This window comes from Harpia harpyja, chromosome 17 (genome assembly GCF_026419915.1).
Source record: "Harpia harpyja isolate bHarHar1 chromosome 17, bHarHar1 primary haplotype, whole genome shotgun sequence".
Classification (NCBI taxonomy): domain Eukaryota; kingdom Metazoa; phylum Chordata; class Aves; order Accipitriformes; family Accipitridae; genus Harpia; species Harpia harpyja.
This window is the reverse complement of record NC_068956.1, coordinates 2,493,409-2,505,729: the sequence shown is the minus strand read 5'-3', so window position 1 is coordinate 2,505,729 and position 12,321 is coordinate 2,493,409. Positions and strand designations below refer to the sequence as shown.

The 12,321-nt window shown below is 45.5% G+C and overlaps 1 protein-coding gene across 6 annotated transcripts in view; it reads right to left on the bottom strand.

The window, feature by feature from the left end:
* The window catches only part of GDPD5 (glycerophosphodiester phosphodiesterase domain containing 5), a 173,196-nt gene that overhangs the window by 42,689 nt on the left and 118,186 nt on the right, over positions 1-12,321 (bottom strand). For all 6 annotated transcript variants that reach the window (XM_052812737.1, XM_052812743.1, XM_052812739.1 and 3 more), the window contains exons 3-5: positions 7,746-7,849; positions 1,993-2,086; positions 1,254-1,313 (exon numbers count right to left, since the gene is read on the bottom strand). In XM_052812737.1, the coding sequence (XP_052668697.1) occupies positions 1,254-1,313; positions 1,993-2,086; positions 7,746-7,849 (258 nt within the window). The remainder of the gene's footprint in view (positions 1-1,253; positions 1,314-1,992; positions 2,087-7,745; positions 7,850-12,321) is intronic.

Here is a 12,321-nt window from a genome sequence, read left to right as displayed (position 1 = left end):
CTTTCCCACATGCTTTAATCTATATTTGAAGGTAATTCAGCACAGTTGCAGCAAAGAATATTAACTTATTCCAGTCTCTTATCTCAACCTCCTTAGAAAACTGAGGGAGGTGTGGGGAAGAGACAGAGCAACACATCTGAGTTGTGATGATCAGTGGACTTTTTTGGAAGAAGGGCAGGAAGGGTGGGTTTCTGTAGGCAAGAACTAACTGATCTCCACCAACACATTCCTCTTCTGGACTTACTCATCCAAACCCATCAGCCACCTGGAGCGTGTCTGAAAAATTCCATTTGCCCCGATGAAGAAACATATGTTAGACTCAAGAATCGACAATTTATTTCCCAGCAGCAGTCAGACGGTCCCCGCCTCCTCTTTGCATTGCATCCCCTCCTCCCAAGGAAACATAATTTCTATCTTTTCTAGGAAGAAAAAAGAAAAAGAGACGGGGGGGAGGTCTGTGCTCTCCCTGTCCTGGGGGGGTGGTACATCTACTCAGGCTCGGATCCTGCAACACCTTATCACATGCAGAACAACCAATTTCAGGAGGAGCTGTGTATCAGTAGATTCAGGACTGGTCCCTTAATTACCTATTAGCAGATTGCCAGTTACAGCTGAATCCTGCCAAGCCATTTTCTTTGGCACTGTCTCTCCCCACAGCTTGCTACATACCCTTCCTCTCCCCTTCTGCGCTCCAAGCACCAGATCTGCATCTTCTCTTACATTTCATAGTAGTTTGAAAAACTGCTTTACATACAAATCAGGACCTCCTTGGGTTCCAGCAAACCACAACCTGCACATTGCACACCCCCAGTTTTAACACCTTCATCTTCTCCCAAGGCTCTTCAGGATGTGCTTGGAGGACCTGACTGGAACAGCTTCACTTCTGCTCAGCCCTTCCTCGGGGCTGGGTTCAGCACAGAAAGGAGCACCAGAGGGGCTCATAACGGAATACCACGCTGAGCCGAGACCAAAGTCAAGCCACTCTAATGACACGGTGTTTCTCAGTCTCCAAAAGTTGGCCCTCTGTCAGCAGGGACCCCCGAAGCGTTTCACCAAGGTCTTTGTCCCTGGGCTTTGACTGCTCCTACTATACAATCTGCTCAGTCCTGAGATGAGGCCACATGCATCAGACATCTACGATTTATGCTCTTCCCAAAAAGACTGTGGCAGTGAGTGCCACACACAGCACCTGCTCCTTAGACTCCCGTTTCACTGAGATCCTGCTCACTTCCAAGCTGAGAAAAGCCATTTACCTTGTGAAGCCAGTGCAGGTTCATTTGCTGTCCCACAGCTATGTGACATAGTGCTAGTATCTGGGAGGAAGAAATCAAGAGTCAGACACAGGCACATCACAACCTTTAAGTGTTTGAACATGCAGGAACACATCACCATCCAAAAAGATAACCAAACAGGCCAGGGCAGACAGCAGGGCTGGTGTGAGGATGGTCCAGCAGACACCACTAGCTCAGTTGTACAAACAGAGCCGTTCCAAAGCCAAGAATGTGGAAGGAAAGACTTTGACCTCCAAGAGGCAGGGACTTGAGAGGTTGGTCCATGGGTCCACAGCTCCCAGGACTGCAGGAAGCAGTGCCTGCGTGGGGCCAGGTACCGGCACGCTACCGGAATGGACACTGCCTTGGAGGTCCCAGCACCCGGGGATGGGGGGAAACAATTTGCATTTGTGACTGGCAGATACACCGAAATGGGAACTGGGCCATACTAAGGGGAACAAGAGCTGTGTTGTGTTTCTCCTCAGGCCAACTGCACCACCAGTATCAGGGTCTCTGGTTTTGCTCTTGATCGTCTGAGGTCACAGGCTATGCATTTTTCACTTTCCATTTATTTTAGGCAACTTAAGGCTAAGAGAGAGAGAGGGGGAAAGAGAAATCACTTCTGAAAGGAAAACTGCTCAAGTCGTAGGTGGACTGAGAAGTTCGTGCCCTTTTTAAAACAAACACAAACCTCTAGGAAATGGCATTTTATCCTACTCACCAATAACACTGTAATGTACGTAAAGCCAGCAGCAGTTGTTACAAGTATTGGAATGGACCAGTCACTCCAATATCCCATTCGATTATATAAAAACCTGAAAGATAAGTGTGAAGTAGAGATTAAGAAGAGATTTAACACCATAGCAACTTCACTAGAATTAGACAAAACTTTAGAAAATGGGTCTTTCCATTGCTGCTGTACAGACGAGAGATAGGCAGCAAAAAGCACAAGTCACTCTGAAACAAACCCCAGTGTTTGTGCTTTGATCCCTCATGGGAAATTAACTCTGCAAAGAGGGATCAGACAATTATGTCAAACACAGCAACAATGTTATGTTGGAAAAAAAAATAATCATACAGGACCAGGACTTGTGTTTCCTGAAAAATATTCCCTACGAACAAGAGGAAAAGTATCGCCACGTGTGGCGGTGTTTGCCTAAACAATAGATCCAATGCTGTCCCACATGCTCATAGACTAATAAACACAATATAGAGATAGTATCAAGGACAGTGGAGGAAAACTAATGTTGCTGTGCACAGCTGTGCTATATACTCAAGACGCAAACTCTTCATGGAGGGACAAGGTGGCAGAAGAAATTAGGTCTCCTGTACTTATCGGAGACAGTGTCTCTTATTCCGATGGGCTGTAGAGAAGATCCAATCCTGCAACAGTGGACACTGTCAGGAGTTGGGCTCAGGACTTCCCAAAACAGGGCTGGCTAGAGGAACTGCACCCTTTTGACTTTCTCACCTTCAACTGACTGAAGGGTTGGTCTGCCCAGCCTGAAGGATACCTGTGGGGTTTTTTGGCTCAGTGGGTTTCCTTCTCCTGGTCCTTCTGTTTACCTAAAAGCTCTAACTAAGAGACGGGCCGTTCAACAGCTCTGTGATCCAACCTTGGCAAGAGGCAGCAGCAATGTCCTGATGCGCTGGAGAATCACAGCAGGGACTGAAGCAGGGTTAGAGCAGTACTGAGGTATAGATGACACTCTACAGGTATACCTCCAAAGCACGTACCTCCAAACCAGCTGCTTTGGTTCCTCTAGACCATCACTCACCAGTGAATTCCCCAGTTTCCCTGCACATGTGCAGAACAGCTGCCACCTCGTCAAGGCTTAGCAGCACAAAAGCATGGAAGCCAAATATTTTTCCTATAGCCTAGTAGTCACAGCGCTGCTCTAGGAACAGAGAAACCCACATTCGCTCCCCACCTTCGCTTTTGGGATTGCAGTGCTCTTCCCCCACCACCTCTCCAACCAACAGGCAAATAGGTAGGCTTCATTCTCCTGCTGAAGCTGATTTTTCTTCCCTCCTCTCCTCTATCCAGGTATCCTCCCCACTCTCAGTTATCAGGCTTTCCAACCCTGTATTTCAGAGAGCAGATTCAGCTCAGCATCCTGCCTCTCCTCATCGCTTTCATAAAGCCAACGGACAGTGAAAGCTTTATGAACAGGAGCAGCAGATGAAGCAGACCATTATTCACAGCAGCAGCACGGTAAGAGACACTGTCCCTTGTGCCTAGCAGTGGGTCTCAAATGTCAAATTTGCATTTAAATAGCGATACGCTTCCCAGTAAAACTGTCCTGGAGCTGGATTCAAGAGTCATTAAAGCACATTACAGCAAAACCACAACAAGACATAAGAAGGTCTTTTCCAAACATAACTATTCTGCTCTGTTCTAAAGATAGACACAGTCCGCTACCTTCCCTGGCCAGAAATGCAGAAGGACACCCAGGCCCAACCACACCAGGAGAGAATTAGCCAAATCCCAGAATCCTTCTTGCAATTTCTGAAACTTCAAGCCTGACCTGGATTAAAACTTTTTCCGCTGGATTTTTAGAAAAAACATCACTAGGTTGACTTGGATTGGGGTTAACTTTATCTCCATGCAAATCCTCTGGCACAGCAAGGATGAGGTCAAAGACTCAACCTCCTCCCCAGCACTCAAATCCAGCATCATTCATCAGCCACAAACTCTGCTCTGGCAACTGCCCCACCTATTCTGTCCAGGAGTAAAGCTCCCACGTAGGATCTGGAGAGCAAATCCTTGGACTCAAACATGACCCTTGTCCAAGTTCTGCTTAGGGATTCAAAAAGCCATAACAAAAGGGACCTGGAGGGATTCAGACATGCTGTTAGTAAAAGAAGAGGAAAGAAAGGAAGGAAAGAGGGCCCCTCTGAAGTCTTTGCTCATGCCACCACCAAAAGCTTCCTTAGCTCAGCTTCAATACATTTAAGCTTTTGCTCTGATGTCCCTTCAAGTGGCCCTCTGATAGTGTCAGGTCTTCACTTGATGTGCAAATGACTGTTTTAAAATGCTGTTTCCATGGTAGTTATGAACCAGAGAGCCTTCTCCAGAACTAAGGAAGAAAAAATTTGCTACACAGACTTGCATTTATAGTCCTGCTCCAGAGGGAACACGGCCAGGTTCGCAAATTAAAGTATCTCCCGCATCCTTCACTAACCAACGTTAAGCTTTCTGTTGCAGTACATAGCCTGCACACTGGAGATCTATAGTATAATGCAATTAAGTGTAGACACCACAAAGAAATGCCCAAAGCAATAAATTAAAAAAAATATTTACTTAAATTTAAGAGGCACAAAGCCATTTCGCTGACAAGGACCTCGTTGCATATTCAGCCTCGCAGAAAAAGGTTAAAAGCCTGCAGCAATACGTGCTGGGCTATAATTTTGCCTTGTCTTTCTAAAGCCCATTTCAATCCCAGAACAGTCCCTTAAGTCTTTACAAGTTTAAAGGCCAAATTGCCACATTTAGGTAGGTAAACCCTACCACTGCCACGATTTAACTATGTTAGTTTGGTTTAACATAGATATGGGCATCCACTGCTGGAGCCTGAACATGCTGCCTGAAGCACAGGCAGGGTTTGCTACACTCATCTGTAGGTTTCTGCTACCTCTTAAGTCACCTCTGGCAGCTGCTCAGCAGCATTTAGCAAAGCTCTGCACATCTGCGTTAAGAAACGAAGAACATCATAATGAATTCAGGCTCCAAGTACCATTTCAGCCAAAAGAACGCAGAAGAGAGTGATTGCAGCGCGTTGTAGCTCCAACTAGAAGAATGAGGCTTCACATTAACATGCTAATAACCTTGCCAAGAAGGACCTGGGGTTATGAAGGACATGAGGTTGAATGAGCCAACAGGGTACCTCCACTGTGAATAAGTTAAACTACTGGGTGGCATTAAGAGAAGCGTGGCCAGCAGACCGAGGGAAGTTGCTCTCACTTCTGCTCACCACTGGCGAGGTGGCACCAGCACCGCAGTGCCCTGGTTTGGGCCTCCCAGTTCAAGGAGGATGCGTAGGGGATCCAACGCAGAACTACCCAACCAAGATGGTGAGGCACCTGGGGAACACAGCTTACTGGGAAAGTTTGAGGAAGCTGGGCTTGTTTAGTCTCATGGAGAACAGACTACGAGATGATCTAATTGCTGCCTACGCTGTCTGACAGGCAATTATGAAGATGATGAAATCCAAGTCTTCAAGAGTGACAGACATTGTCACAAGGGGAAATGGCCCTTAGAGGTTTGGGCTGGAAAATCTTCCCCTCAGAGGGCGGTGCAGTGCTGGAACAAGTCCCAGAGAGGGGGGAACTCTTCATTCATCCTGGTCTACTGCTGGCAATAGTCCTCCTTTGAGGGGCTGGTCAGACAGATGCCTCCAGTCTTTCTTCACCTGCTGTGGTGGGACAAGTCACAAAAGTTCAGTTCAGGTGCCTGCACGTGATGTGAGGAAGGAAAGCTCACAAGGATGAGTTTTGGAGGGCAGGAACAAGCTCAGCAGCTCATCACACCAATGTGACAGCAATTCTCTGTCCCAGTTCCTCCAGGAAGCCCCTACCAGTAGCTTGGTGTGCTAGGTCCTTTGCAGAGATGGCATTTGCCCCAAAAGAGCCCTTCCTCTAGTCTGAGAGAGGTCATGACTCTCAAATAAATCAGTGGAGCAGAAAGGAAGGCAACAGGAACAAGTATCAAAGAAACCTCGTCCACAAATATGGCCCAGAAGCAATAGCCACTGAAGAACAGCAAAGATAGGGTTCCTAAGAGCCAGAACCCCACTGTATCTCATCAGCAACAGGCTCACAGCCCTCTTGGGACTAAAATGATGTTTTCACCTCCTTTACATCCCGTCCTGCTGAAAAACGTTCTGTTTTAATGGAGCCCACACATCTGCACTGGGAGGGAAGAGGGCCAGGCTCAGCCTGAACAGACCCAGTGGAAATTGTTTCCTCTCTGCCTGGAACCAGCATGTCTGTAATTAAAACCTCACCCCATGTTATCATCCTCCCTCCCAGCCTTTCCGCAGCATTCCAGGCTGTTTTTCAGAAACCCTGCTCTTCTCAACCTCTGGTGCCAGTGCATGGAGCAGGGATCTAATTGGGGTTATAGCACATACAAAGCACTGACCAATTTTCAGCACTGAATAGCACCGCTTATACAGATGTAGCTCTGTTATTTTTCACCCAGAGAGCCTCTTCCATGACTGTTGTGCACAAGGGCTTGCTTTTCCAGTGCTGTCAATCCAAAAGTGCTTCTAGCACCCTGAGCGCCGGGTTGCATGGCAGGGGAAGGGGCTTTGGTCTGCAGGTGATGTGTGTGAGCATTTTAAAGCCCAAACAGCTCTTGCGCCCAGAGCAGACCTGTACATCTCCTCCTGTTCCTGCACGAATATTTGGGAACCCAAAACTCTGCAGCGCTGTGGCTGCAATGCCCATTCACAGCATTCCCAGGGCTTTGCTTCATATCTGCGTGATTTTTTTTTAGCCCTTTCTCAACTCTGAGCTGACAGATTTGGCTTTGCACTGGAGCGGACTAGGAGCACTCACATCCCTTACTGAAGGTATAAACTGAAAGAATGAGGAGTTCCAAAATATCATTTAAAAAAAAAAAAAAAGGCATTTTTTTCATGCTATCATTATAAATAAATCAAGAGCAGTGGTGACAGTTACAGTTCTCAGAGCATGGGTCTGAGCAAAGAGAAAAACCACACTCCTGGGAGGAGACAGCTCACGTCATTCAGTTAGTAAACAGTCTCCCTTACACAAATTCAGCATCTAAGGCAAGTGATTTATTTAAGGGACCAACTACCCACTGTGTTTTAAAATACAGTTTACATATTATCTTTGACAAGAAGATGATGTCAAAGCAGTTTGGTTACAAGAGAGCCCAAGGGACTATCAAAATGTTTTAAGATGCTGCTGAGACAGTAAAAAGAAGAATAATTTCCAGCACTGGGGGGAGCTGGCAACACCCTAAACTCCCCAGCACATCCCACTGGAAAGCTTGTTTTCAGCTCCTTCCAACTTTGCAAAATTTTCCACACCCGTGTCTTCTTCAGGCTGAATTTCCGTCACTTCTATTTTGTGGAAAGTTGCAGCCAAATTCCTTAGCCGCTTCCAAAAACAGCCAACCATAGAAACAAACAAACAAAACAACCACCAAAAAGCTTCCACATGATTTCAGCACCATTTTTGTTTTCGAATGCTGTTCACCAGGTAGCACACCTCCCCCAAGCTCTGTTCCAGCCACGCAATGGAGACGTGAGGCCACGTTACATCTATCAGCGCAAACAGGCAGAAGGTCTCCTTCAGTCCCACCTCGCTTTCCCTTTACCGTCATTAACAAGTCCATCTGAAGGACATCCAACGCAGCGTCAAACAGCTCTTAGAGGCGTATGGTGGCAGCCAAATTTGTTAAGGATTTGCCCCTCCGCAAGAGGGAAACTCTACTCAACTCACCAGTTGATTTCATTGTAGTCGTTGTGAACTTCCCACCAGAAGTAAAACCAGACCAGGGTCAGGAAGAAGGACGAGGTGAGGATGAGGAACCAGAGGCGCTCCCACTGCAGATGGAAAGGTAAGTCAGCATTAATACTACCCTCTTTCAGGGCCAGTGCCCCATCCTCTCCCTCATCTCATCTAGAAGCTGTTGAGGTTGGATGGAGTAACCAGACATTTCCAAGGGCAGATTTAAGACCTTTCTGCCCCGGGGGAGGTGGGAGATGCACCCCTGGTCCCCAGCTCTGGGCAGAGGGGTGACTTATATACATCCATCTTACGTAGGGCTGGGACAGCATTTCTCCAGCTCTCAGGGCATGTGGAATGAGGGGGCATTTCTGGATACAGAACTGGTGTTTTTGTTTGGTTAGGGTTTGGGTTTTTTGGTTTGCATTTTGAGGCAATTTTTTAATTAACTTTTCCATTCACATGTGAGGGATGCATCTGGGCGTCTTACTCTCTCATTGGTTCAGCCTAAATGACTGAGTAGTTCTCACATGGCAAAGACTACGCAGCAGGTTAGTGATGCTACTACTACACAGACATATGAACCCTTACTCCTTCCCCCAGGGCACTCAGATCCTGTAGAGCCAAACCACCCACCCGCAACATTTATTCCCACCACCACCACATATGCAAGTGTTTTGCAAATAATATGGCAGGAGGAGAGACCACACCAGCATCAAATGAAAGAGATTTGCGCTGACATTTAGTTTTGATGAATGTCTCAAATAATACTCCACACCACCACTACCCAAAAAAAAAATCCCTAAAACATCTGTTCAGTGCCCTGCTCCAATAGCATGGGTAAAACCCTAAACCACAAGGACATCCATGTAAAGAACAATGTTGCAAGAAAACTGTCCCTAACCAGCACCATTTTCACGTGCTCGTTGTTGATTTTACTCTGCAGGCATTAAATAGTCCACACATGTTTCTGTTTCAACTAGCATCCAGTCTGTTTGGAAAAAAACACTGGAATAAATTCTTTATGGAAAATATTCAAATGAATCCTCTCTTCCCAGAATAAGCAAGAAAGGATGAAAATTGAAAAAGTGTATGAGCAACTCCACTACTATAAATTCCTTCCAGACCCTGAGCACAGCATTAATCTCTTTTGAAAATGCCCTTTTCTCTAGTGAACTGTCTCACGGCTTTTCAATTATGCAAAACAACGTAACCAATATAAACACTGGTTTGGTGATAGAAGAAACACTACTATTCTTTGCCTTCCCTTTCCATCTTAAGGGCTGAAGCTATTTATTCAACTGTGTATTGACTATTTTTCATCATGCATCACCCTGGATACCAATCTTGTGATACAGCTCTTCCTTGTATGCTCCGTCTTACAAAAAGTGCCAAAAGAAAAAGAAAGCAATAAAAAGGGTTGGAATTATTTAATTTTTGCTGCGCCAAAGAAAAAAAAAAAAGATGTTTTCTGCTAGAAATTCCTAATTCTTGGCTGGGGTTATGGTTAAAACATTTTTTTTTAAACTCAGCTCAAGTTTGTTAGCCAACTTCTTTCAAACCTCAGTAGCAGCAGGTGCCTAAGTCCCATCAGGGGCCTTTTGTTCCAGATATATGGGGCAAAAGGGATCAGAAGGAGGTACAGAGGGACTTTACGGTGCAACTACCGAGTACATTCAAAACCACATGGCCAAACTGCTCTGCCATGAGCTTAGAGAGTATAGTCTCTCCACCTCATGCACAGATCTGCACCTATACGCACAGGTGAGCTCCTGGAGGGAAAGCACTAAGGCTGGAATGGGGTTTTTTTCCCCCAAAACACCCCACCTTTAGTAGCAGGATGCCGGCCACAGCGTCTACATCAGCTCCATAGCCAACACCAGCCTTGCCCCGTCCTAAACGCAGCAGCAAGGCTGCAACATCTCTCCACGACGAACCTCCTCCATACTGACCACCGCTGCACAGCCAAAGCAACCCTTTCCAGCCACAAAGCTTCAGATTAAAATCCACCCATGGAACATCTGGATTATATAAACACCCAAACCAAAACCCACTCACACCTTCACTCCATCCCACCAAAATTCCCCAGGAGGAAGCAATTGCTAACCCTTTCAGCAGACTATGACTATTTTCTCCTGGATCCCTTCTGGTCTGCAGGTCTCCAAGCTTTCAAACCTCATTTTCCCTATTGTTTGCTGGTTTTTATCCCTCTCCATTAGGGTCTAGCACCTCCTTGCACCTATCAGCAACACTGCTGAATTGGTTAACTGGACAGGTTTTTGCAAGGCAAGTGAGGTTTAAAGTATCTCAAGTGCTGAGGACCAACATTGCTACAAAGAAAAAAAATCCTCCAGCTCTTTAAAGGTCATTGTGGGATAAGCTTGGCCAGTATTCATGCACCAATGACACTAATTTGATAAACAAGCCAAGGAAAATATTTCAGAACATATCTGGGCTTTTTTTTTTTTCCACATACGTATATATTTCCCCCCCCCCCTCATTTACATGCAAGTAGCATAGCTTGTATCAAGCTCTCCAAAACCTATTTTTGGTCTGTCCTTGATGGTGCACTTGCCAGATATATTTGCCTGACTGATTTTCTGAAAACCCAGTCAAATTCTTCAAGGGTTGACATACTTCAGTGAGTTCAAGCACAGTTCTGGGTGGGCTTTCGGAAGAACAGGGAACATCTTCCCAGCATCACTGATGCTGTTCAGCACAAACCGAACCAGAATCTGAACCTACATGCACAATATATTGGATTTAGCCTGGGTCCTGTAAAACCTCCCTCCACTAGCCCCTCATCAGAAGAGCTTTACAGGCCCCTGCTTTGCAAGCTCCCACATGCTTTAAAGCAAGGTGAAATCTGCAACGTGCAACAGCTTCAAGCCTCTACTGCCAAAAATAAAGACTTAAAATCATGTCATCCCCATCACTCAATCACAACCACAAGTAGGTGGAGGAAACCATGCCACTTCACCTACAGAAATTCAGGCAGAACCACTAACAAGTTTGAAGGTGCTTGAAGAACCATCCATATTTTCAGCTCCATGAGATTTTATAAGAATGTCAGTACTGACATTTTTGGCAGTTCTAGAAAACTTTCCCTTCCCCCCTCTTCTCTTTCAGTTTCTCCCTCTTCACACTGGGATAAGATGGACATGCTCACTAGTTGCCAATTACTTGTACTAAGTTTAAACATGCCCAGCTCACACAGGACACAGTATTGTCCTACAAATGAACCTGACCAAGCACATCTGCATTAGCACCTTCATTCCTATTGGGATGCATTTTGGAAGTAGCTCACCATTTTATCCTGCTTTCTGTGTTCTGGTTCACATCACTAAAGGGCTTTGGGCGAAGCTAAACCAGAAGATGTGCTCCAGGAGTGAACCCAATGCACCTCAACTACCAGTGGGCACTCAGTCCACAGGACCAGATTCAAGCTAGTCCTAAGTGACCACACCATCACTTCCAAAATGCTGGGACCATGGATGTCAGGATCTCAGCACCAGCTATGTCCTTCCACAAACCTCTTCTGTCGACCCACACTACTCACTAATGCGGAGGTAGCCATGATGTCTTACAGAATGGCACAAAACAGCTTTAACCTCATTATACTGACATTTAATTTTAAAGGAAAACAATAAATGAAGAGTCACCCTTTTCCTCCAGCTAAATGGCCAGGGAAGACACGTACCATGCACTCAGTTAACCTCAAAAAAAGCCAACTGGTAGACAAACGACGTCTTTGCAGAGCACACCCAGTGAGATGGCCACAGCCCAAAGAAGGATAGAGAGAGTATCAATTAAAATAAGAAAAAGTGACTTTGAAGTGAGAATATTTTAAAGGATTGGGCACAGGTTGAAGATTTTGCACTGCAGAAGCACTTTCAAATACAGGCATCTTACACGTACCACTGTGCTTGTGATCTCAGGTCTATTGTGCGGCCACTTCTAGCAACGGGAGTAAGATTTCTTACTCTAAGAGTAGCTAATCAGACATAATCAGAAGAGCCCCCAAAAGGAAACAAATGAAGACAGACATGTTACCAAGTTGCAGGTTGTCAGTGATTTTCTAATATTTTTAAATCATAGAATCCTTAAAGAAAAACAAAACAAAACAAACAAAAAAATCAGCATTTCATCCACATTCTCCACCACTTTTGTGCATCCCCAATCCCCACCCTACGTCAGGGTGCACAACCAACTCCAAAGTAAGGGATGATGGGGGAAAAAAAAAAAAAGAAAAAAGAAAAAAAACCCCAAATTAAAGGAACTTGCCACAGAAAGAGCTGGTTTGTGATTCAACTGTGAAGTTGGCTCGCACATTTTACCTGCTATTGCGCTGCAAATTTTAACCTTACTTGTTTGAAACAAGTTTCATGTTTTCAGAGATTTTTCCAATTTGGGGATTAGTTTTGGCTAACCAAAGTCTGCTCCGGCCACTTTTGCTGCAACTCTCCAACCCAGACGAAGGCTGCAGCATTATTTACCACCTGGCACTGGTGGTGCAGGAAAGCAGAGCAGCTCAGGAAGATTATTTTATTTCTTGTAAGATCTATAGGAG